This window comes from Sarcophilus harrisii, chromosome 4 (genome assembly GCF_902635505.1).
Source record: "Sarcophilus harrisii chromosome 4, mSarHar1.11, whole genome shotgun sequence".
Taxonomy (NCBI): Eukaryota; Metazoa; Chordata; class Mammalia; order Dasyuromorphia; family Dasyuridae; genus Sarcophilus; species Sarcophilus harrisii.
The window spans coordinates 16,758,676-16,781,346 of record NC_045429.1 but is presented as its reverse complement, the minus strand read 5'-3'; the positions used below and the strand labels follow the sequence as shown (position 1 = coordinate 16,781,346).

General features: G+C 34.4%; 1 protein-coding gene across 2 annotated transcripts in view; it reads right to left on the bottom strand.

Moving 5' to 3' along the window:
• Positions 1 to 488: 488 nt before the first annotated feature.
• LOC116419008 (cytochrome P450 2J2) overlaps positions 489 to 22,671 on the bottom strand; it is a 32,549-nt gene continuing 10,366 nt past the window's right edge. The window contains exons 4-9 of one of the 2 annotated variants that reach the window (XM_012547574.3): positions 22,370 to 22,530; positions 20,154 to 20,330; positions 11,018 to 11,153; positions 6,340 to 6,527; positions 2,951 to 3,089; positions 489 to 1,811 (exon numbers count right to left, since the gene is read on the bottom strand). In XM_012547574.3, coding sequence (XP_012403028.1) covers positions 1,630 to 1,811; positions 2,951 to 3,089; positions 6,340 to 6,527; positions 11,018 to 11,153; positions 20,154 to 20,330; positions 22,370 to 22,530 — 983 coding nt within the window. In that variant the 3' untranslated portion in view covers positions 489 to 1,629. The remainder of the gene's footprint in view (positions 1,812 to 2,950; positions 3,090 to 6,339; positions 6,528 to 11,017; positions 11,154 to 20,153; positions 20,331 to 22,369; positions 22,531 to 22,671) is intronic. The other variant, XM_031969015.1, reaches the window with a different exon arrangement.

The following is a 22,671-nucleotide window of genomic DNA, read 5'->3' as shown; positions in this document are numbered from 1 at the left end:
TTCTTTTCTTAAATTTGGGTAAAAATACAGATAGCTTGACATTTTAATACCTTTCTTCCATGTCCCAAATAATAATCTAGAAAAAAAAAATTGGGAGGCCTAGAACTCATTTGGTAAACTACTGTCTAGAGAATGAGAGAGATCACCAACACCATAGGCTATTTCCCATTTTTAATTTTGACACTATCGACTGGCACATAGTAGGTCCTTAATGTTTGTAGAATTGAAATCAATTCACTGAAATGAAATGAATTGAAAAGGTATTCAGAGAAATATGAAGTCACTTTGGACTGAGATTGTTGGTTCAACATCTAAAGACGAGCAGAGATTGTTCTTACCATCCCTTTGTCCTGGAATTGTTTATTTTCAACCTTTGGTTTGGTAAACTCCTTTTCTTCTTCTGTAAACTGGGCCTAACACTGCTCACCATACAGACTTGCTGTAGTCATGACAAAAATCTGCAAATAAGAGAAACTGCCACAAAGGAATTGCAAGTACATTTAGTTTATTGGCAGTGGATAGTAAATTGCCAACAAGATAGATCCATAATGACTTCATTTATGAATTCACAGAGTATTTTTACAGGTATAATTGAGGAATGTTAGAAAGGAGAACATAAAAAATAAATGAGGAAGATTAGTAACATTTACATTTTGTGTTTAACTGGAGTATTACTGAGGGTTTTATTATCAGCATGGGAATCTCCCTTGTGCATGCATCTCTGACACAAGCAGGGAAACTTTTCAGGAAACTTTTTAACAGATGACCAGAGCAAAGATGGGAGCATTCTGAGCCTCATGTGAATAATAATAGTGAAGTAATTGTGATTTAACATCTATAACAAGGCTTTTCATAGGAATGAACAACTTAGCTCATCAGCTGATTTCACCTTAAAGTCAAAGAAATAATGAACATGAAAGGCAGTTCTTTAGAAATGAAATGATTAGCAATATTTATTGGGCTCTTTCTCTAGGCTGAGCACTGGGCTGGATGCTGTAAATCCAAATACAGAAAGAAAAATCTGTCTACAAGGAATTCACAATTTATAAGGATCTCTTAGGACCATCCTCATCAACTTGGGGACAGCTCTCCTAACTCATTTGAACTCTGAAATCTTGTATAAAATCACATTCATTGTATGAGTTATAAACATAGGAGAGAAGAATAATTGCAAACCAAAACCCCATCTGGCTCCACTGTTGAGTCAGGGGAAGAAAAACATTGGTTCTCTGTTCAGAGAATCAGAGGGTTGTCAATTTACAACTGGGGGGGACTTTAGAAATATTCCTCCTCCTCATTTTAGATTTGAAAACAGAGGCAGAGGTTCAAGGAACTTGACCAAAAATCATCCAGTTAATAGGTGACAGGCTTAGGATTTGAACTAAATCCTTAAACTTCAAATCCAGTAAGGACTATGTGCTCTCCTTTTGCTGGTGTTCATGCCTCTCCGTTTTCTGATTGGGAATGTTCAACCTGGGCTGCAGATAACCTCCCTTGTTCTCTCTTCTCTTTTTCCCTCCTTGACTTGTCTCCCTGTTCCCAGCCAAACTCCAAAGGCAGGGAGGATGAGGACGGCTCCAGATTTTTCCCTGTATTCCTTGGAAGCTCACCCTCCAGGCCTGGCTTGGTCTACATCTCTCGAGGAATGGCACAGATTTTGTAGGGGACAGGAGAGATGGTTAAGCCAAATCGGAAGTCCAGGCTCAGCTGGGTGTTTGGAGGAGGCTGGACCGTGAACTTCTGGAGCAGGCTGGTGAAGAAAATGAAGAGCTCAGCCCGAGCCAGCTGTTCTCCCAGGCACACTCTCTTTCCTGAAAGGCAAGGAGATCAGAAAAGAGTAAATGTACTAATTCTTGGTGCAGGCTGGGGGGTGGGAATCTCAAGAGCCTGGGAGTGAATCCTAGCACTGGGATTGGCCAGTAACTAGTCCACAATCACAAAGCTAATAATGGCCAATTCTTCTTATCTGAATTTTTAATAAGAAAGAGAATATAGTACTAATAAATAAGTACATATGGGATACCCTCACTTGGTCTCTCCCCTCTCTTTCCCTCCTTCCTGGTCTCCTTATTCTGTGGATATCTATGGCCACCTACTCCAACCTCCTCATTTCTTATAGATAAAAAAAAATGCACAGAATGGGTCTGAGTCACTCCAAGTCACACAACTAAGAAAAGGCACAATTAAAACAGATCCTTTGGTTTTCAATCCCTGTGTTTCTTAGATCTTGTCTCAGAACTGGAAGGAACCTTGTTGGCCATCCAGTCCAGTGCCTTTATGTGATAGATGGAGAACCTGAAACCCAGTTATTTCAATTAGGTTGCTCCAGTATACCCAGAGCTTGTGGGTAGTGTTTGGGCTTGGGGGAATTCTGGGGTCCTTGCAAAAGATCTGTAAATCCATCAGACAAACTGTTCTTTAAAGAGTACAGAACAACCCTCACTGTCTCCTCAGAGGCTCAGATGGCTACCATGTCCCCTGCAGAGTCACTTATAGGTTTATTTTTAAATGGTGAAGGTACTTTTGGGATGAATGAAATAAATATGGACTCTGGAGTTTTGCTGAGTCCATTGGGCCTTGGTATCTAGAAGGCCCTTGGAAAGAGTACAAGGACCTGGAGTCAATTTCATTTTGAACTTTCCAATATTGTGTGGCTGTGAGCTGATCACTTACTTCCCCAACATATAATTCCTTCATCTGTAGGCCCTCCCTCATGGGCTGCCTGTTAAGTATCAAAGAGATGTAATCTGTCTTATAGACTTTAAACAGCTATCTAACAGTCTGCTTTTTTATCCTTGGCTGTGGTGTATTTTCCCAATTAGTGACTATTCCTAGGACATGCACCATCACATGGATATGAGTTTCAGAAAGTAGAGTCTGCAAAGTTCTTCATGTTAACAAGGTTGCTGCCCCCAAACCTAGAGTTCCCCTCTTGCTAAGTGTGGCTCACCCATTGAGAAAGGCAGAAAAGACTCTCTTTTCTTAAATTGACCGTTCTCCAGAAAATGTTCCGGGTTGAAGGTTTCTGGGGTAGCCCATTCCTTAGGGTCCCTGTGCAAGGCAGTCAAGTTGATCAACACTATGGTTCCCTGGAAACAAGAGAAAATAATCTCAGTCTCAGGAACTGAGAACCAGAGGTAACATAGAACCTTCTAATGCCATACAGATGTTTAGTGGCCAAGCTTGTTATAGAACTATAGACTTCTTAGAGCAGAGTCTTCCAACATCTTTGGGGTTACAGACCATTTGGAAGGCTGGAAAGTCTTGGGACCCCTTTTTAGAATCATGCTGTATTAATATTTTTTTAAAAAATTCTGCAATAATATTTTATTTTTCAAAATACATATACAAAGAGTTTTCAACTTTTTTTGTAAAACTGTGTTCCAAATTTTTCTGCTTTACTCTACTTCCTCTCTCCCCAAGACAGCAATCTGGTGTAGATTAAATATGTGCTATACTTTTATTTTTATAATAGCTTTTTATTTTTCAAAATACATGCAAAAATAATTTTAAATATCTACCCTTGCAAAACTTTGTGTTCCACTTTTCTCTCCCTCCCTCTATCCTCCCCCTTCTCTAGACAGTGAGTAATACAATATAGGTAAACATGTGCAATTCTTCCAAACATATTTCTGCATTTATCATGCTGCATTAGAACAATCAGAACAAAAGAAAAAAAATGAGAAAGGAAAAAAAAGCAAGCAAATAAACAACAACAACAATAACCAAAAAGGTAAAAATACTGTGTTCTGATCCATATTCAAATCTCCATAGTTCTCTCTCTGGTTGTGGATGGCTCTTTCCATCTCAAGTCTATTGGAATTTCCTTGAATCACATCATTATTGAAAAGAACCACCAGGTCCACCACAACTGGTCATCACATAATCTTGTTGTTGCTCTACAATGTTCTCCTGATTCTACTCACTTCATTAGTTTCCACATTTGCCATGTTGCGAAAGAAAAATCAGACCAAAAGGGAAAAAAATCATAAGAAAACAAATAAAAAAAGGTGGAAATACTCTACTTAGATCCACATTGAATCTTCATAATTCTCTCTCTAGATGTACTAGCTTTTCTATCTCAAGTCTATTGGAATTGCCTTGCATCACCACATTGCTGAGAAGAGTTAAGTCCATCATAGTTGATCATCACACAATATGACTGTTATGATGTACAATGTTTTTCTGGTTCTGCTCACCTCATTCAGCATCATTTCATGTAAATCTTGCTAGAATTTTCTGAAATCTGCCTGCTCATCACAGAACCACATTTTAACATGAATAAAATGAAAATGTAGGATCACAAATGAAACTCATTATCTTGAAATATCACAATCTAAACAAAACAAAACAAATCGAGCACTATTGTTAGTGATACAAATTTTAAGAATGACAAATATCATCTTCCATGTAGGGATGTAAACAGTTTGGTTCTATTGAATCCCTTATGTTTTCTTTTACCTTTTTACCTGTTTTTGCTTCTGCTGTGTCTTGATATTGGAGATAGAATGTTTTTATTTATGATTTTTCTTATGAAAGCTTGAAATCATTCTATTTCATTGAATATCAATTTCTTCTTGATTTATTATTCTTAAATTTTCATTGTAGTCCTAGATCTTTTGCTTTCTGAAATATCATGTTGCATGCTCTCTGACCTTTTAATGTTGTAGTTGCTAAGTCCTTTGCAATCCGGATTGTGACTCCCTGATACCTGATACTTAAATTGTTTCTTTTAGGCCATTAATAGTATTTTTTCTTGACCTGATAATTCTGAAATTTATCTATAATTTTCCTTGAAATTTTTATTTTGGGGTCTTTTACCTGAGGTGATCAATGGATTATTTCAATTCTTATTTTGCCCTCTGACTCCAGGATATCAGGGTGGTTTTCCTTGATGATTCTTGAAAGATGATGCCATGTCCTCTTTTTGATTGTGGAATCTATTTTCCAGATCAGTTATTTTGCTCCCTGAGTTAGTTTGTATTTTCTCTTATTTATTTTCATTCTTTTAATTTGATTGATTCTTGATATCTCAAAGAGTTGTTAGCTTCCTATTGCCCAATTCTAACTTTTAAAGAGTTATTTCCCTCAATTATCTTTTGTGCTTTCTTTTCTATTTGGTCAATTTTACTTAAGTTCTTTCCTTTTTCTAAGTTGTTGATTCTATTTTTCATGATTCTCTCCTATCACTCTCATTTTTTCCTTATTTTTTCTTTCACCTCTCTTTTATGATTTTTAAGCTTCTTGTTGAGTTCTTCCATGAGTTTTTTTGGATCTGAGGCCATTTCCCATTTTTCTTTGAAGTTTTGCCCATAGATGTTTTGTCATTGTTGTCCTTTTTTTAATTCCTGCCTTGATCGTCCTTCTCTGTCACCATAATAACTTTCCATGGTTAGATTTTTTTTTGTTTTTGTTGTTGTTTGATCATCTTTCATGGCCTTTTGCTTTTATTTTAAATTTGACCTCTGTTTCTACAATGGTAGGCTTATTATCCTAGACTTCTTGTTCAGGAGTTGCAGGTGTTGGTTGTTTATTTGATGCTGTATTGTTGTTGCCCTGAGGCCTACTTGAGATCATTGTATATGGTGCTGTGTTAAGCAGGTGATGAAGTGGTTGGCCAGAGCTAGTGTGGGAGTTTGGGGGTGTAGCAGCTTACATGGTATTGAGCTGAGGTCCTAATGATGGCGTCTCTCATGTGTTGAAGCCATTGGAGTATTTCTGCATTTCCTTAGGGCTACATTGAAGTACATTGCAATCTGGTCACTGGAGGTTATCTGTGCTGAAACATGGCATTGTGTCTACTGCCCATAGATATGCTGAAACATGTGGCAGGGGCTAGCTTGTCAACAGTCTATTTGTTTAACTAGAATAGAGTGATGACACTGAAATCCATGGGGGTCTGACCACTGAAAGTTGTTTGCCCAAGGCACATAGTGTTTTCAGAGCTGGAGCATGTCTGTTTTCCTAGTTATACTGAAACACATGTAAGGGGTCCTGGGGTTTGCCTGCTCCACTGCACTGGGACTCGGGATCAATCACTGATTTGCTAAGGTGAAACTTGATGAAAGCTTGCTGGGATGCTTTATTTCATGATCTGTTCTTTCTCTTTACCCAACGAAGACTGATCTTTTCTGCTGATATTTCTAGTTCTTGCGCTCAAAGATTGTTGGGGATGCCATTTTATGGTTATTTGGAGGTGAATATGGGAAACATGTTCCAGACCAAGAAAGTTTTTTTTTAAATAATCTTTGGTTTTTGTTTTATCTTCTTCTATTTTAACTCCTAAGATATATGGAAATCATAGAGTCCCTTCAAGTTCATGACAAAAAAGTAATTTACCTTTGGCACATGATATCCTGCCAATGTGGTATCAAATGCAGCCATCCTGGGCACATTAAAAGGAAGAATATCACCCATTCTCTGAACTTCATGAACAGCTGCATTAGTGTAGGGCATATTCTCCTTATCAGCCATGGTGGGCTGCCGAGATTGGCCAATCACCCTGTCTATCTCTTCTTGTATTTTACCTGAAAAGAAGAGGGAGAGTTTTTTGAGTCCCAAATAATAGTTTTCATTTATAGATGCTTTAAAATTTGCAAAACATTTTACAAATATTATTTCATGTGATCCTCACAATTGTACCAGAAAGACAGTGCTACTATTACTCTTATTTTATATATGAAAATGAGGCAAACAAGTTAAATGACTCGTTCAGAGTCACGCATTGAATTCAGTCTTTTTTTTTTCTCTTTCCATACAGTAGCTTTCTGATCATGTAGGAGTAACATGGTCAAATCTGGGGTTGGATGAAAGTTTGACTAGATGCTTCAGCAGAGATGGCAATATGTATAGTCTGGAAAGGTAGAGACTTGATTAATTACAAATAAGGATATTTGCATTGTTGAGAAAGAATTCAGGAATGTGGTACCATGGAAAGTTTACTGCAGTTGGAGATGAAGATGTGGATTCAAATTTCATCTTCACTAACTCACTATCTGAATGTCCATGGGCAGGTCATTGGGTCCTTTTTTCTCTATCTCTAAAATGATCAAATCAGAACAGACAATTTTTAAGGTTTTAAATTTTATTTATATATTTATTTTTATAGCTTGTATTTAGTGCCCAATGATCCCTGACAACCAAGTCAACCAGATGTAGAATGCAGTTCTGAAGGACAAATGATAATTTAGAACAAAGATAATTTGGATTCCTATGCGAGCTTATTTCTGATAAAGCGTTAGTGATAAGTTATGAAGACATAGACACAGTATTTCAAAAGCAAGTCAACAAGCATTTATTAGGCACCTACCTTGTGTTAGGAACTCTACTAAATACTGAAAAAAAAAGAGAAAGGAAAAAGACAGTCCCTTCTCTCAAGAAGTTCATTATCTAATGATAGAGGCAATATGCAAATAAGAGACATGCAGGATAAATTAGAGATAATTATAGAGGAAATATACCACGATCTTGGTGGACTGGGAAATTATTATACTGAAGGTGGTCATTGAAAAATGCCAGGAAATCCAGGAGACAAAATAAAGAAGAAAAACCTTCCAGGAATAAGTTTGTGTATCTAGAGGAGTTTACCTTGACAAGGAAAAAGGTCACTTCTTCATGTGAAGAAAGAGTGAAGAAAACAGTAGTGGCAGAAGATATCTGGGAGATGGGATATGAGGGGGAAGAGAGAAGAGGGAACTCACAATGAATAACCTCAAGATTTGCAGGAAAATGAACTGATACAAAGCAAAGTGAGAAGAACCAAGAGAATGTTGTACATAGTAACAGAAATATTGTACAATAAACAAATGTGAATGACTTAGCTATCTCCAGTAATACAAGGATTCAGGACAATCCCAAAGAACTGATCATGAAACATAGCATCTGCCTTGAGACAAAGAACTGATTTTGTCTGAATACAGGCTTGCTTTTTTATTTCTTTAATTTTTTTTAATTGAAGTCCTCTTGTACATAATTGCTAATATGGAAACATTTTCCATATGTGTGCACATGTATAACCTAAATTATTTCTTTTATTCAACACACCCCAACATCACATTATCATCTCTAGGTTCAAATATGAGAAGGGAGAGGACATAATTTGAAATTCAAACTTTTTAAAATGTTAATAATTGATTTAACAAATAATTGGAGAAAACTAAAACAAGATATTATATATATGAACGTATATATATGTAATGATTTGAAATCGAATATGAGGGAAATTTCTCAGTTGAAAGGGTTGGAGGAGTGGGAACCAGAGTCCTGGCAGAAGGAATGAAGAGGATTGGAAAAACTGCTAAAGTAAACAAGAAAATCAATTAATTAGGGAAATGTAAAAGAATTGCCTAATAACAATAATTTTGATATTTTGTAAGATACTTTTTTAGTAGACATGATCAATATGGTTGTGTGATTTTCTTACCAGTATATGAGCGAGTATAACCAGTATATGATACTGAAAGTCAACTAAGCCTGAAGTTTGAAAGGGCAAGATAGATGATACTACAGTGGGGAAGTATAAATTGAACTGATTCATCAAGGAGTCAAGATGGAAAAAGGGAGAGAATATGCTAGTACAAGGATGATAACCTGGGAGTCAAGAGATTGGCATTCTGTTATGGGCCAGAGCTCTGAATTTGAAACAAGGATGCTTACAAGGTACTAAGTAGAATCGATGAGACAATGGTTATCTAGTTTAACATGGTGATTAATAAGAACTCTAAGTTCAGTATGATTGATCTAATCTTACAACAAATAGTGATTTCCTAGTGATGTAATGATCAACTTATACTCAGTGTGGAACATATAAGCAGGGACTGAAAGCCACAGAGGAGAAGCTTTCAGAGGGCAGAGAAGACAGGCAGAAGCTTAAGCTCTCGGAACCAAGGACAGACATTCATTCGTTCTTCAGTCAGGCCATTGGTGGCAGGCTCTCCTTCTGCTTTTCTCCACTGAAGCCAAGACTCTAGAAGGTCTCTAAGAAAGCTGTCCAGCCCCAGGCAAGGAGGCAATAAAGGATTTGGACTTTAACCCCTGGTGACTCTTTTTGTGATTACTGAACTGAAAAGAAGGCTGCTCCAAAAACCCCAAGAAAACGGAACCAAGAGAACATTACAGCAATCAAGAAAGGCAGAGGGAGAGATGGGATATCAATGAGTTGAGATCAGATAAAGAAATTTCAGAATTCATAAAGTGAATTTGTAGGCAATGGTTAGATTACCCACTTAGAGAAGCTTATAATTAAGCTTTTAACTTTGATATATCATAATACATAAATAATTCATATCACAGATATAATACATAGTAATAATATGTAATATACAACTACATGAGAGTAGCTTATAACTAAATTAATGCTTTTTTTGGCAATGTGATATTTAGCCCATTTCTCGTCATTCTGACATATTCTTTGTAGAAGCAGGAACTGACTGCAAAGGAGTGAGGGTTATTTTCTATCATTATTTTTGTCAAGAGATGCCATGGCCATAAAATTCAGCATCCAGTGTTCAGCCTCCTGGGATGAGCTGCTTGTTAAGTTGTTTTTTTGTTTAACTTTCTTTGTATCCCTAATAATTAGTCCTGTGTATACCACAAAGTAAGTATTTAATAAACACTCAAACTAAATCAACTAAAATACTTTGTCCAAAGTCTTATAACCACCTGCATAAAAAGCCTGAAGTAGAAAATAATCTTCTGACTTTTAGTTCTATTTCTCTTACTCCCAGATCTCTGAATTGTTTCATTCTTTGTACTTTTGTTGTGAATGCTTGGCACATAGAAGGCACATAATAAATACATGCTTTGATTTCCAAGATGCTAAATGGCTGCTTAGAAGGCTACTTTAGGGTATTGTCTCAGATAGTAGAAGGATTTTGTTACCTTAAAGATAACAAATATATATATAGTCCAGAGATTTCCAGTCTGGGAGTTGTGGATTTCTCCAAGTGGTTAATGTTAGGGAATCTGCAAATCCATAATCAGTTCATGGATCCCTAATCTGATCTTTAGCTTAAGGAAGATATGAGATATGTCACTGGATACTAAACAATGAAATAGAATTTCTGATTATGTTCTGACTTTCAGAAGGTGAAGCTCTTAAGAGAGAGGCAGCTAGATGTCCCTGGAGATGGAACTTTGAGCTTAATTTCTCTCAGCTTCAGTTTCCAGAACTGCAAAATTATGGGTTGGGACATTATGGCCCTCTATAATAAGTACTAAAGTCCAGATCCCTGGACTTGGAATCATGATGACCTCCGTTTTAAACCCACCTCAGAAATTTCCTACCTGGAAGGCTCTGAGAAAATAACATAATTTTTCTCAGCCTAGGTTTCTACATTTGCAAGATGAAGGGATGGGATTTTATGGTCTCTAAGATATCTTAACATTTTAAATGTAAAGACCTTATTACCATCTGTAGATTGAATTAATAATGCATCCTTCAATGAAATATTTCTATTTTGAAACTTCTGGAAATATCACAGTCAATAGGATGCAAACACATTTTTTAATGTTACTTTTCAATCAAAAATAGTTGTACATGAAAATAATAATTACTATAATACAATAGAATTTAGTATTTATGTAACACTTTAAGAAGTGTAAAGCACTTTATATTTATCGACTTGTTTGATTTTCAGAACAACCCTATGAGACATGGGTTATCACTGTCCCCATTTTACAAATGAGGACACAGTGACTTAGAGAAGTTAGGTGATTTGTCCAGGGTTTCATAATTAGTAAGGATCTGAAGCAGGATTTGAACTTGCATTTTCTTGACTCCAATTCTATATTCTCTTTGCCACCCTAGTTAGCAATTGACATCATATAGGGAACTGAAAAATATTTTCATGTTAAAAAGGGGTCTGCTTGATTATGAAAAATAATAATCACTGCTCTATTATAATGATAATTGAAAGAATAGAAAATATGAAAAGAGATTAGCAAACTTTTGAGCTCTTTGTAAATTTTTTTAGGGCAGAATTCTACAGGAGTACATAGCCTGATACAATCACTGTACCTTGGATCTCTGGATAAAGGGCCATATACAGCAGTGCCCACCGCAGAGTGGTTGAAGTTGTCTCGGTTCCAGCAAAGAAGAGGTCCAGGGTGCAGAAGACTAAATTTTTTTCACTAAAACTATAATGGATGTTATCCTTAAATTAAAAAAAAAAAAGATAAAAAATAATTATGGCTCTCTCCAAGCATGAGGAGCTGTATCCTCAATGGGGCCTTGGAAAGAATAAGGTGACAGATGCTGGGATTCCCCTTAACCCCCAAGAATATAGTAATTCTTCCTAAGAATGAGATTTCCTATTTCTTTTTCTTTCTTTGAAATGTTACTTTTTCAATTATGTGTAAAGAAAATTTTATATAGATTATAACAAATGATATAAATTTACATGTAAAGACATTCTATTTTGTATAAAATTTTGAGTTCCAAATTGTCTCTCTCCTATCCCTTTTCCCTCGCTAATATTGTAAGCAATTTAATATAGGTTTTATATATATATATATATATATATATATATATATATATACATTCATGTAAATATGTTCTATATTATTCAAAGAAACAGAACAAATAGAAGGAAACCATAAAATAAAAATAAGGTAAAAATAGCAGGCTGATCTGCATTTAGGTTTCATGCTGAGGCAATTGATTCTTTTAGATGTGTCTTGGATCATTGTATTACTGAAAAGAGTTAAATCAACCAAAGCTGATTTATTGCACAACTTTGCTGATACTGTGTACAATGTTTTCCTTGTTCTGTTCACCTCACTTTGCATCAGTGTATATGATTCTTTTCAGGCTTTTCTGAAATCCATGTGCTCATCCTTTCTTATATCTTAATAGTATTCCACTACATTTACATAGCATAATTTGTTTAGCCATTTCCCTATTGAGCCAATTTTCAACTCTTTACAAGCACAAACAGTTATGCTATAAATATTTTTGCACATGTTCATTCTTTTGGGTTTGTTTGTTTGTTTTGTTGTTGTTGTTGTTGTTGTTCTCTTTGGGAGATAGACTTATTAATGATATTGCTGGATCTAAGATTGATTGCTTTTGGGCATAGTTTCAAATTGCTTTCCAGGATTGCTGGATCAATTCATAATTCTACCAATAGTGCATTAGTGTTCCCATTTCCCCTCATCTACACATCATTTCTTCATTTTCTTTTACTTTCATATTATTCTATCTGATAGATGTGATGTGGTACCTTATTGTGGTATTGCTATGCAACAAATTTGCATTTCTTGAATCAATAGCGATTTAGAATATGTTTCATATAACCATAGATACCTTTGATTTCTTTATCTGAAAATTTCTTGTTCATATCCTTTGACCACTCATGAAAAGTTATGAAATGACTTGTAATCTTATCAGTATTTACAGTTCTGCATATATTGAGCAATGAGGCCCTTTTCAAAGACACTGGTTTTAAAATTTGTTTCTAAGCTTTCTGCTTTTCTTTCCCTTTAATATTGGTTGCATTGGTTTCATTTGTGCAAATCAATATAATATAATCAAAATTATCTATTTTATATCTCTATCTCTTTTTTGGTCATAAATTCTTCCCTTCTCCCTAGATCTAACAGTAAGCTATTCCTTGTTCTCCTAATTTGTTTATGGTATCATCCTTTTTGTCTAACACATGTCCCATTTTGATCATATCTTGTTATATGGTATAAGATGTTGGTCTACACCTCATTTTTGCCGAACTGTTTTCTAGTTTCCCCAGAAGACTTTTTGTCAAATAATGAGTATTTATTCCAGAACCTGGGGTCTTTGGATTTATCAAACATTACATTATTGTTATGGTCATTGACTACTGTGTCTCATGTATCTAATCAATTCCACTGATCCATCACTCTATTTCTTTTTTTTTAAATAGCTTTTTATTTACAAAATATATACATTGGGAAAGTTTTTAGCTTTGACAATTGCAAAACCTTTTGTTCCAATTTTCCCCTTCCTTTCCCCTACTCCCTCCCTGAGATGGCAGGTAGACCAATACATATTAAATATGTTAAATTATATGTTAAATATAATATATGTATATAGGTCCATACAGTTATTTTGCTGCATAAGAAGAATCAGACTTTGTAATAGTGTACAATTAACCTGTGAAGGAAATCAAAAATGCAGGTGGACAAAAATAGAGGGATTGGGAATTCTATATAGCCATCACTCTATTTCTTAACCAGTACCATATAGTTTTGATGCTTTATAATGTATATTGAGACTTGATAGAGTTAGGCATTCTTCCTTGGCATCTTTTTTCATGAACTCCCTTGATATTCTTGACCTTTTGTTTTTCCAAATAAATTTAGTTGTTATTTTTTCTACATCTATAAAGAAAAATTTTGGTAGTTTGTAAAATATGGCACTGAATAAGTAAATTAATTTAGGCAGAACTGTCTTTTTTATTATATTGATTTGGCTTAAATTTAACTAATTGATGTCTTCCTAAATGTTTACATCTGGTTTCATTTATGTGAAAAAAATGTTTTGTGATATGCGTTCATAGAGTTCCTGATTTTGTCTTAGCAAGTAGACTCTCAAGTAATTTTTATTGTCTACACCTATTTTAAATAGAATTTCTCTTTCTATCTCTTGCTTCTGGGCTTTGTTGATGTATAGAAATGCTGAAGATGTATGTGTTTATTTTGTATTCTGCAACTGCTAAAGTTCTTATATATTTCAAGTATTTTTTTTAGTTGATAATCAAGGATTTGTTAAGTATATCATTTGCAAAGAGAGAGTTCTATTTCCCCATTGTCTGTTTTTATTCTTTCTATTTCTTTTCTCTTATTGCTAAGGCTAACATTTCTGGTACAATATGGAATAAGAGAAATAATAATGGGCATCCTTGTTTTACTCCTGCTCTGAAAGGCTTCCAGATTATCCCTATAATAGAAAATGCTGTTGATAGATTGGGATAAATGCTACTTATTATTGTAAGGAAAGCTTTATTTATTTCTATTTTAATGTGTTTTTCTTTTTTAACAGAAATGGACACTGGATTTTGTTCAAAGCTTTTTTCTTTATCTGAGATAATTATGTGCTTTCTGTTAGTTTTGTTACTGATATGGTTAACTATGCTTATGATTTTCTTAACATCGAAACAGCCCCGATATTCTTGGTATAAATTCTATCTGGTCAAAGTGTATTAGTTTTATGAGTAGAGTAAATGTACTCATGTTATGTAAAATTTTGGGATTCATTAGGGAAATTGCTTTATATTTTCCTTTCTATGTTGTGGCTCTTCTTGGTTTAGATATTTACACAGTATTTATGTCATAAAAGGAATTTGGTAGGAATCTCTCTTTGCCTATTTTCCCAAATAATTTATGTGCTATTGGAATTAATTGTTATTTATTAAAAATCACTTATATATTCAGCTGGACTCAGGGAATTTTTTTTGTTGGAGGATTCATTGATGGATCAATTTATTTTTCTAAAATTGGGTTATCTAAGAATTTTATTTCATATTTTTTAATCTAGACAATTTATATTTTTAAAAATTTATCCATTTCACTTTGTTAAATTTATTGGCATACAATTGAGTAAAATAGATTTCTTTAATTTCATTTTCACTGATAATAAAATCATCTTTTTATTTTTGATATAGGAAATTTGTTTTTCTTTTTAAAAGCAACATAAGCAACATTTTATTTTTTTTCATTTTTCATAAAACCAGCTCTTAGTTACATTTATTAGTTTTCTTACTTTCAATTTTGTCAATCTCTCCTTTGATTTTTCAGGATTTCCAATTTGGCATTATTTGGGGATCTTAAAGTTATTTTTTTTCTATTTTTTTAAATAGTAGGATAGCTAATTCATTTATTTTCTCTTTCATTTTATAGATGTAAGCAAGTAGAGATATCATATATTCAGTATTGCTGTGGTTGTATTCCATACATTTTGGTACTTTATCTCATCATTTTCTTTGTTGATATTATTCATTGTTTCTATGATTTGTTCTTTGATTCATGAATTAGTTCAAATTAAATTAACTTCCAATTAATTTTAATCTTTCCATGACCATTTATTAAATGTAATTTTTCTACATTGTGATCTGAAAGGAATATATTTAATATTTCTACATTTTTTGCATTTTATTTTAAGGCTTTATGTCTTAATACAAAGTGAATTTTTGTGTAGGTGCCATATACTGCTGAGAAAAATGTTTACTTTTTTTTGTCCCTGTTCAAATTTCTCAAGTAACCTATTATGTTTAACTTTTCTAAACTGCTATTTACCTTCTTAACCTATTTTTTGTTTAGATATTTCTAGCTCTAAGAGAGGAAAGTTTAGGTCATCCACTATTATGGTTTTATTTTCCATTTCATTTTGTAACTCATTTAGCTTCTCCTTTTAAAAATGTGGATGCAATTCCATTTAATACATACATTTTTAATATTCATAGTATTTCATTTTCTATATAGTACCTTGTAGCAAGATACAGTTTCATTTCTCGTCTTTTTTTTTACTTTTGTTTTGTCTAAGATCATGATTTCTACCATTCCTTTTTTTAACTTCAGCAGAAGCTTAATATATTCAGCTTCAGTCTTTCACATTTATATTTATTTCGTGTGTGTATATATGTATGCTTCAGATGTGTTTCTCGTAAATAACATATTGTAGGATTCTATTTTTCAATTCATTTTGCTACCTCCTTCTGTTTTATGAGAGTGCTTCCTCTTCACATTCAGTTACGATCACTAATTGTGTATTTCCTTGCATCTTATTTTTCCCCAGTTTTTTTTTCTGTCTCCCTCCTTTCACTGTCTCTCTTCTTTGCAGTATTTTGTTTCTGTCGACCACTGCTCTAAATTGGATTACCTTCTATCAGCACCCTTTTTTCTTGTTTCTCTCCCTTTCTAATTCCATATACAACAAGATAGATTTACCCAAATTAGTGAGTTTGCAATTCCTTTTCTGAACCAAATTAAAAGAGAAAAAAAGTATATCATACTCAATTTTACTCCTGCCTTTTAAAATATTGCCTCAGTAATAACAATTTTAAGAATACCATTAATAATAACTAACAATTACTAATATAAATGACATTTTCAAATATGAGTAAGCAACTTGATCTTAATTAGAACCTTATAGTCTTTAATGATTTCCTTATTTTTTTTAGAGTTTTGAATCAATTTTTAAATGATATTTGATTTTTTGTTACAAATATCTGTCTTTTAATTCATCAAAAAATATTTTTTTTCATTTATTATACCCAACTGGATTACTTATTCTTGGATGGAATTCCAACTTCTTTATTCTTTGAAATATAAGGTTCCAAGACCTATGGTCTCTTAGTATAGAAGTTGCTAAGTTTTGTGAAATCCTGATTGCTTTTCTGCAGTATGCATTTTTTTTCTTTGTTGCTTGCTATATTTTCTCTTTAGCCTGGGAATTTTGAAATTTGACCATGATATTCCTATAACTTTTCTTCTGGAGATCTCTTTCATTTGTGGAAATAACAAGACATTCTTCAATCTTCCCTCACTCAGCCATCTGCTGTTCTTTAGATGAAAATTTGTAAAGTAAAACTATCTGAGTTATATATTTCTGAGGTCAAATTGCTTGAGGCCACAGTAAATGAAATTTCTCAAGGTTTAATATGTTTCCCTCAGAGTCTACAATTTCTTTATTCAATGGATTCAGCCTGGAAATGTTTGTAGTCACTGAGATCAAACCTCTGCTACCAAAATCTTTTCTATTTTCTTCCCAAAATGTTTTAGAAGGACAACACCAAACTTTTTTTTTTTTTTTTTTGCTTCTCTATGTTCATTTTGTGGTGATTTTCTGTTTAGAGAAAATCTGTAGAACCTGGAAATTTCTGACCTCCTCTGCCATCTTCCCAGAATGCCTTATTCCTCTTGGATTTATCTTCCAGGTTAGTTCCTTTTTTTTTTTCCAACGAGGTATTTTACATTTTTCTCTATTTTTCTTTTCTTTTTAAAAAATACATTTAATTCATTCTTGATATCTCATAAATTCATTAGCTTCTATTCCCTAAGTCTGATTTTTAAGAAGTGTTTTCCTGTATTTAGCTTTTGTACTTCCTTTTTAATTTGACCAATTCTACTTTTTTGAAGACATTTCCTTCAGTCAATTTTTGTGCTTCCTTTTCCAAACTGGGGCTATTTTTTTAATGATTCATTTATGTAGTTCTCATCAATTTCCCCAAATTTTCTTCTCCCTCTCTACTTTTATTTTTTAAAATAAATTTTCAATTCTTCCAGAAGGACTTTGGGGGCTTGAAACCAATTCATATGTTCCTTTGATAGTTTACATGTCAAGGTTTTGACACTGTTGTCCTCTTCTGAGTTTCTATTTTGATGTTCCTTGTAGCTTTTTATAGTAAGAGCTTTTTATTGTTATTTTGCTCCTTTTTAGTCTACTTTGTGACCATTTAAAATTGAGCTTCTTGTGTTGGTACCAATGACCTGATCACTAACTTTCTGTGGAGGTTTGCCACAGGGGCTTTGGGGCGGTCAAATCCCCTGTTACACTAGAGTCTCCTGACCTTTTAGTGCCTATTTCACCAAACTTCAGGGGCTGACAGCACACCTGTTGCAATACTCACAGTTTGTCACATGTACCACTAACCTGCTGAGTCTGGTTCCTGATGTGTGCTGAGGGTAAAGCATCCTGATGGCTTAGCCCTTCCACTGCCTAACTGGGCTGTATTTCTATTTAATCCAAGTGAGACAGCTCTGTCTTGCAATCCTGCTAAGTTATTTCACCTTGGAAAGTTGTTTGAACCTTTCATTTTTGTAGATTTTTGTCATTTGAGAGTTCATTTTATGGCTTAATTTAAAGCTATTTCCAGGGTATATGGGGAGAATCCATTTCTGTCCCTAAGTTGGGAGGCTTATTGTGAGTGCTTTTCTCATCAAAATCATTCACATAGGTAGGAAATTTGTTTTATAGGTGAGAAAACGGAAGTTCAGAGATCTTTGGGAAAATTGCCCCTAAGATGAAGGCTAACAAATAATAGGAATCCTGACCCCTGACTAAAATCCATCACTCTTTATTCCACTGCTCTACCCTGTGTGTATTCACTTCCCCTAACAATCTTTCCCCTTCTTAATTCTATAAACAAAGAAAAAAAGGCTGGCATGGAGTTTTAGTTTTTGGAAGGTGATTATGAGGATTTTTCTATCATTGGATTAGAAAATGTGCTGGTCAGAATCATACAAACTTATATAAAATTTGAATCTGTATTTATTTGGATTGAATTTTTCCTCTCCTTTTTTTCCTCTTTCTTTTTTTTTTCTTTCTTTTCTCTCTTCTTCTCCTTCACTTTTACTCTTTCATTTTCATTCTCCTCCTACCACTCCTCCCTTTCCTGCTCTACCACCTTTTCCTTCTCTTTCCCTCCCTTTTCCTTATTTTTATTTCCTTATTCTTATTTTCACTCTACTAAAGATCTATCCATATGCCTATTAGTAGCTCCTGATTTTTATTCTTTTGGCAGGAATAAAGGAATTTATAATATGGAGAGTTATAATAGCTAGCAATTTTATATAGCACTCTAATAAGAATTTCAAAAATATATTTTCATTTAATCTTTACAACAACTCTGTGAGATAGGAGCTGTTATTATCCTCATTTTACTGTTGAGAAAACTGAAGCAGAGATTAAGTGACTTTTGCAGGTCACATGGCTAGTATCTGAGATCAGATTTGACTTCAGGTTTTCCTGATTTCAAGTCTAGTGCTCTATCCATGTGCAGGATACTTGCCTTGGTGGCCCTCCTTTAATTCTAGGTTTATTTCTTACCTGTTTTGTGTTCTTAAATAGAGCACTGCATCAAAACAGTCAGATTCATCTATTCATCCTCCTTGATGGTTGGACAAATCTTTTAATCTCTTTTGGTTTTGATTTATTCATCTCTGAAATGGAGATATCTATTCTAGGTATTTCATGACATTTAATTTCATGACATTCCCTGAAAGGGAAAGAAAATCTAAAATATTTTGTAAGCCTTGATGTATTATATATAGCCAAGTGGAAGTTCTGTTGTCATTTCTTAACATTATTACTATTTGAGTAAGAATAGATATTTTACCCTAATGATTAATTAAATAAAAAGAATGGTATCAAAATGATTTACAATTTTCAACTACTTTGCCTATAATCTTATAAGATAGATAGTACCAATGATATTGTGCCCATTTTTCAAATGAAGCTACTGACATTTAGAGAAATGGTTTGTTCTCATGTAAATGTGACTAATGAATTTATCATCTGATAGACTAATAAATAGATATCTGGCTTTCTTGAATTATATAGGACATAATCACAAAATCTTGAAGTTGTAAAGGAACTCCATTAGTGTCAAACTCAAATGTAAAGGAGGCCACTAAACCATGTAAAACCATGACTACATATGTAGGGGCTATATATTGACTGCATCTGGGAACTACATATTGACTTACATGATCTATGTTCTAATGTCTTTTTATTTATATTGTTAAATATTTCTATATTATGTTTTAAATCTTATTCCACAGTACTCAGTAGTGACATGGGCTGCAATGCTACCCACATGTTTGACTGTCTCACAAATTCCCCAAAGTAGTCATATTTTGATTGCATATATGATTGATAATTTTACTTATTTTTTTATACTATTGTAAAGTTATAAAGAATATACCTGCAATAATTATAGATAGGAGAGCGGATACCTAGAATGTCTTAATGTTATTGATAAGAAAAATGGAGTGCAAAGAGATGAATTCATAGGGATAAAATATATAAAATACATATTTTAAATATATATATACATATATATATATAAAATATCAGATTCATAATAGCTGTGTAATTGGAACAAGTTTACTAATCACTCTAAACCTCATTTTCTACCCTAATAAAATCAAGAGGTTGAATTCATTGAACACGATGGTCCCTTCTTGTTCTAAATCTAAATCTAAAATTAAAAATTAAAAAAAAAATTAAAAAGAGCTCTCCACTAACAAGCTCCATCACTTGTATACTTTACCTTCCAGAGCTGTCATTGAAAAAAAGATATTTACATTATGAGGTGGATATAAACTTTGGAACATTTTAAAACACTTAACTCTGCACAATTTAAACACACAATGTCCACTTTCTGAGTTGTCTATATTACCTTGGACAGCTCCTTCAGGTAAGCATCAATGAAGTCCTGGGGCTCCCCTGGGTTCAAGTCTTCCTTGTGTTGTTTGATCACCTGTTCTACAAAAGACTCTATCTTCTTCCATTCTTTTATGAATGTCTGGTGAGGTCCTGGCAGGAATTTCATTATCCAAGGAAATATATTGAAGAGCTAAATAATATGAAAGGGCACAGGAGGAGGAAATCACTTCCTATTGGACTAACCTATCTCTTTATCTTCCTCGTTATAAGTCAGATTCTTGACTATTTTTTTGCATCATGTAATTTATCTTAATTACATGTCTTTGCACTCCTGAAATCCACGTTCCCTGTAACCACTGTCTATCCTCCCAAATTGTTGCTCTCCCAACACCCAGGCTGGCATCCAACCGTCTCTTGTCTCATATACAAGCCCCTTTGCCATGTCCTAATGCACTCAAATAATTCTTTTGAGATATCACAAATCTAGGTAGTTTCCCAACCTTCAAATAAGAGAAAGATTCTTTCTAGGGAAATTGCTATTTCCCTTCTAGCAGCACAGAATTCTCTCTTGAATTTCCATTTTTCTCCTCGTAGGGAAAGGAGGGCTAGGGTTATTCACCCTTTGCCCTGATTTTCTTCCAAAGCCAGACTTGGGAGGAGTTAAGTGAAATTGTTAGCCAGTGACTTCTTTGGTGAGACTTATTCACTGATCAACCAGGAGGAAAGGTAGATGGAGAGCTGGAGTAAGACTCAGGAAGACCTGAGTTAGAATTCTGCCTCAGGACTTAATAGCCATGGAGCAAATCATTAACTTCTCAGTTTAGGTTTCATTACCTGTAATGATATTAATAGCAACTAGCTCAAAGGGCTGTTGTGAAGATCTAAAGAAATCAGACAATCAACAAGCATTTATTAAGCACTTACTATGTGCCAGGTCCTGTACTAAGTGCTGGGCATCCAATGAAGGGGCAAAAATGGCAGTCTCTGTCCTCAAGTAGTTCACATTTTAATGGGAAAGATGTCATGGAAATAAGTATGTGCAAGATATATTCAGAAGTGTCAAAATATAATCTGAAAGAGGAAGGCACAGAAGCTGGAAGGACTCAAACTGTGAAATTTGAGCTTATTCTTTTTTTCTTTTCTTTTTTTCTTTTTTTTCTTTTCTTTCTTTCTTTTTTTTTTTTTTTTTTTTTTTTTGAGGCAATTGGTATTTAATGACTTGCCCAGGGTCACAGAGCTAGGAAGTGTTAAGTGTCTGAAGGTAGATTTGAACTTCAGGATTTGAAGTCCTCCTGACTTTAGGGATGGTGTTCGATCCACTGCCCCACCTAGTGTCCCATTGAGCTCATTCTGAAAGGAAGCCAAGAGGTGGAGGTGAGGAGGGAGAGCACTCCATGGAAAAGCACTGAAGTAGGAGCTAATAAATGTAAAGTTGTTTCCAAAACTTAAATGTAAGCAATTAAACTGTCTGTGTCTCTATGATTTTTATTTTTTTCTTTCTTTAGCTGTCTCTGTCTCTTATAGCTGTCTCAGAATCTCCCTCCCTTTCTGTTGTCCTCCTCTGCGCCTGCCCCCCCCCCTCTCTCTCTCTTATTGTGTGAGTGTGTATCTCTCCATTTTCATCTCTGCCTGTCTGTCTCTTTCCCTGCATAGGTGAGAATAAAATTCCCAGTTTCTCTCAGACTCTGCTCAAGAGACAATTTCTCCATGAAGTCTTTCCTTGTCCTCCTGGCTCCTAATACCATGCCTACAAAAAACTTTTCCCTGGATTTATTTGTTTGCACATATACTCACTTGAGTATATGTTGTTTCCTCCAACAAATCACCAGAAATCAAGTACTGCTTCATTTTTGTCATTGTATCCCCTTTTCCTAGCACAGTACTTGACACATAATAAATGCATAATGAGCATTTATAAATAAGTAATTTGGATAAAGATTCTAGAAAAAACTTAATACTGAATGGAAATTTGTTTTCCATTATTTGGAGATCTCAGTGTTCTGGAACAGCATGGGTCCCCCAGGCATGTTTTTCATGCCACTGTTTATAAAGCTCTTGTTTCCTTCCTTTCCCCTCCTCAGCCCCTTTTACTGCTTAGAGGAAATCATGCACAAGCTGATGCAGCTCCTGCCAAAATCACACAGCCGTTCTTGTTTCTTTTCCCATGGAGGAAGCCCATGACCCAACTGATGCTGAGCCAGCCCTGCTCAGGAAGGGATAGTCTGTTACCCGACACTCCCACCTGGTTTCAAGCACTGTGATATCATCCAAACTCTTCAGCAGCTCCCGAAACTGAGAATCATGATACTCAAAACGATGTCCAAAAGTTACGGAGCAGATGATATTGGAAACAGCATTGTTGATCTGAAAGTGGGGGTCAAAGGGCTGTCCTGTTGACCAGAAGAGAAAGGGGACAAACAATTCTTCATGTTACTCATATTCTTTAAAGGAATCCAACAGAGTTTTCTCCTGTTTTCTCCTAAACAAGATTTTTTTCCTAAAATAGATGTGAAGGGGAAAAAGCTCACTTT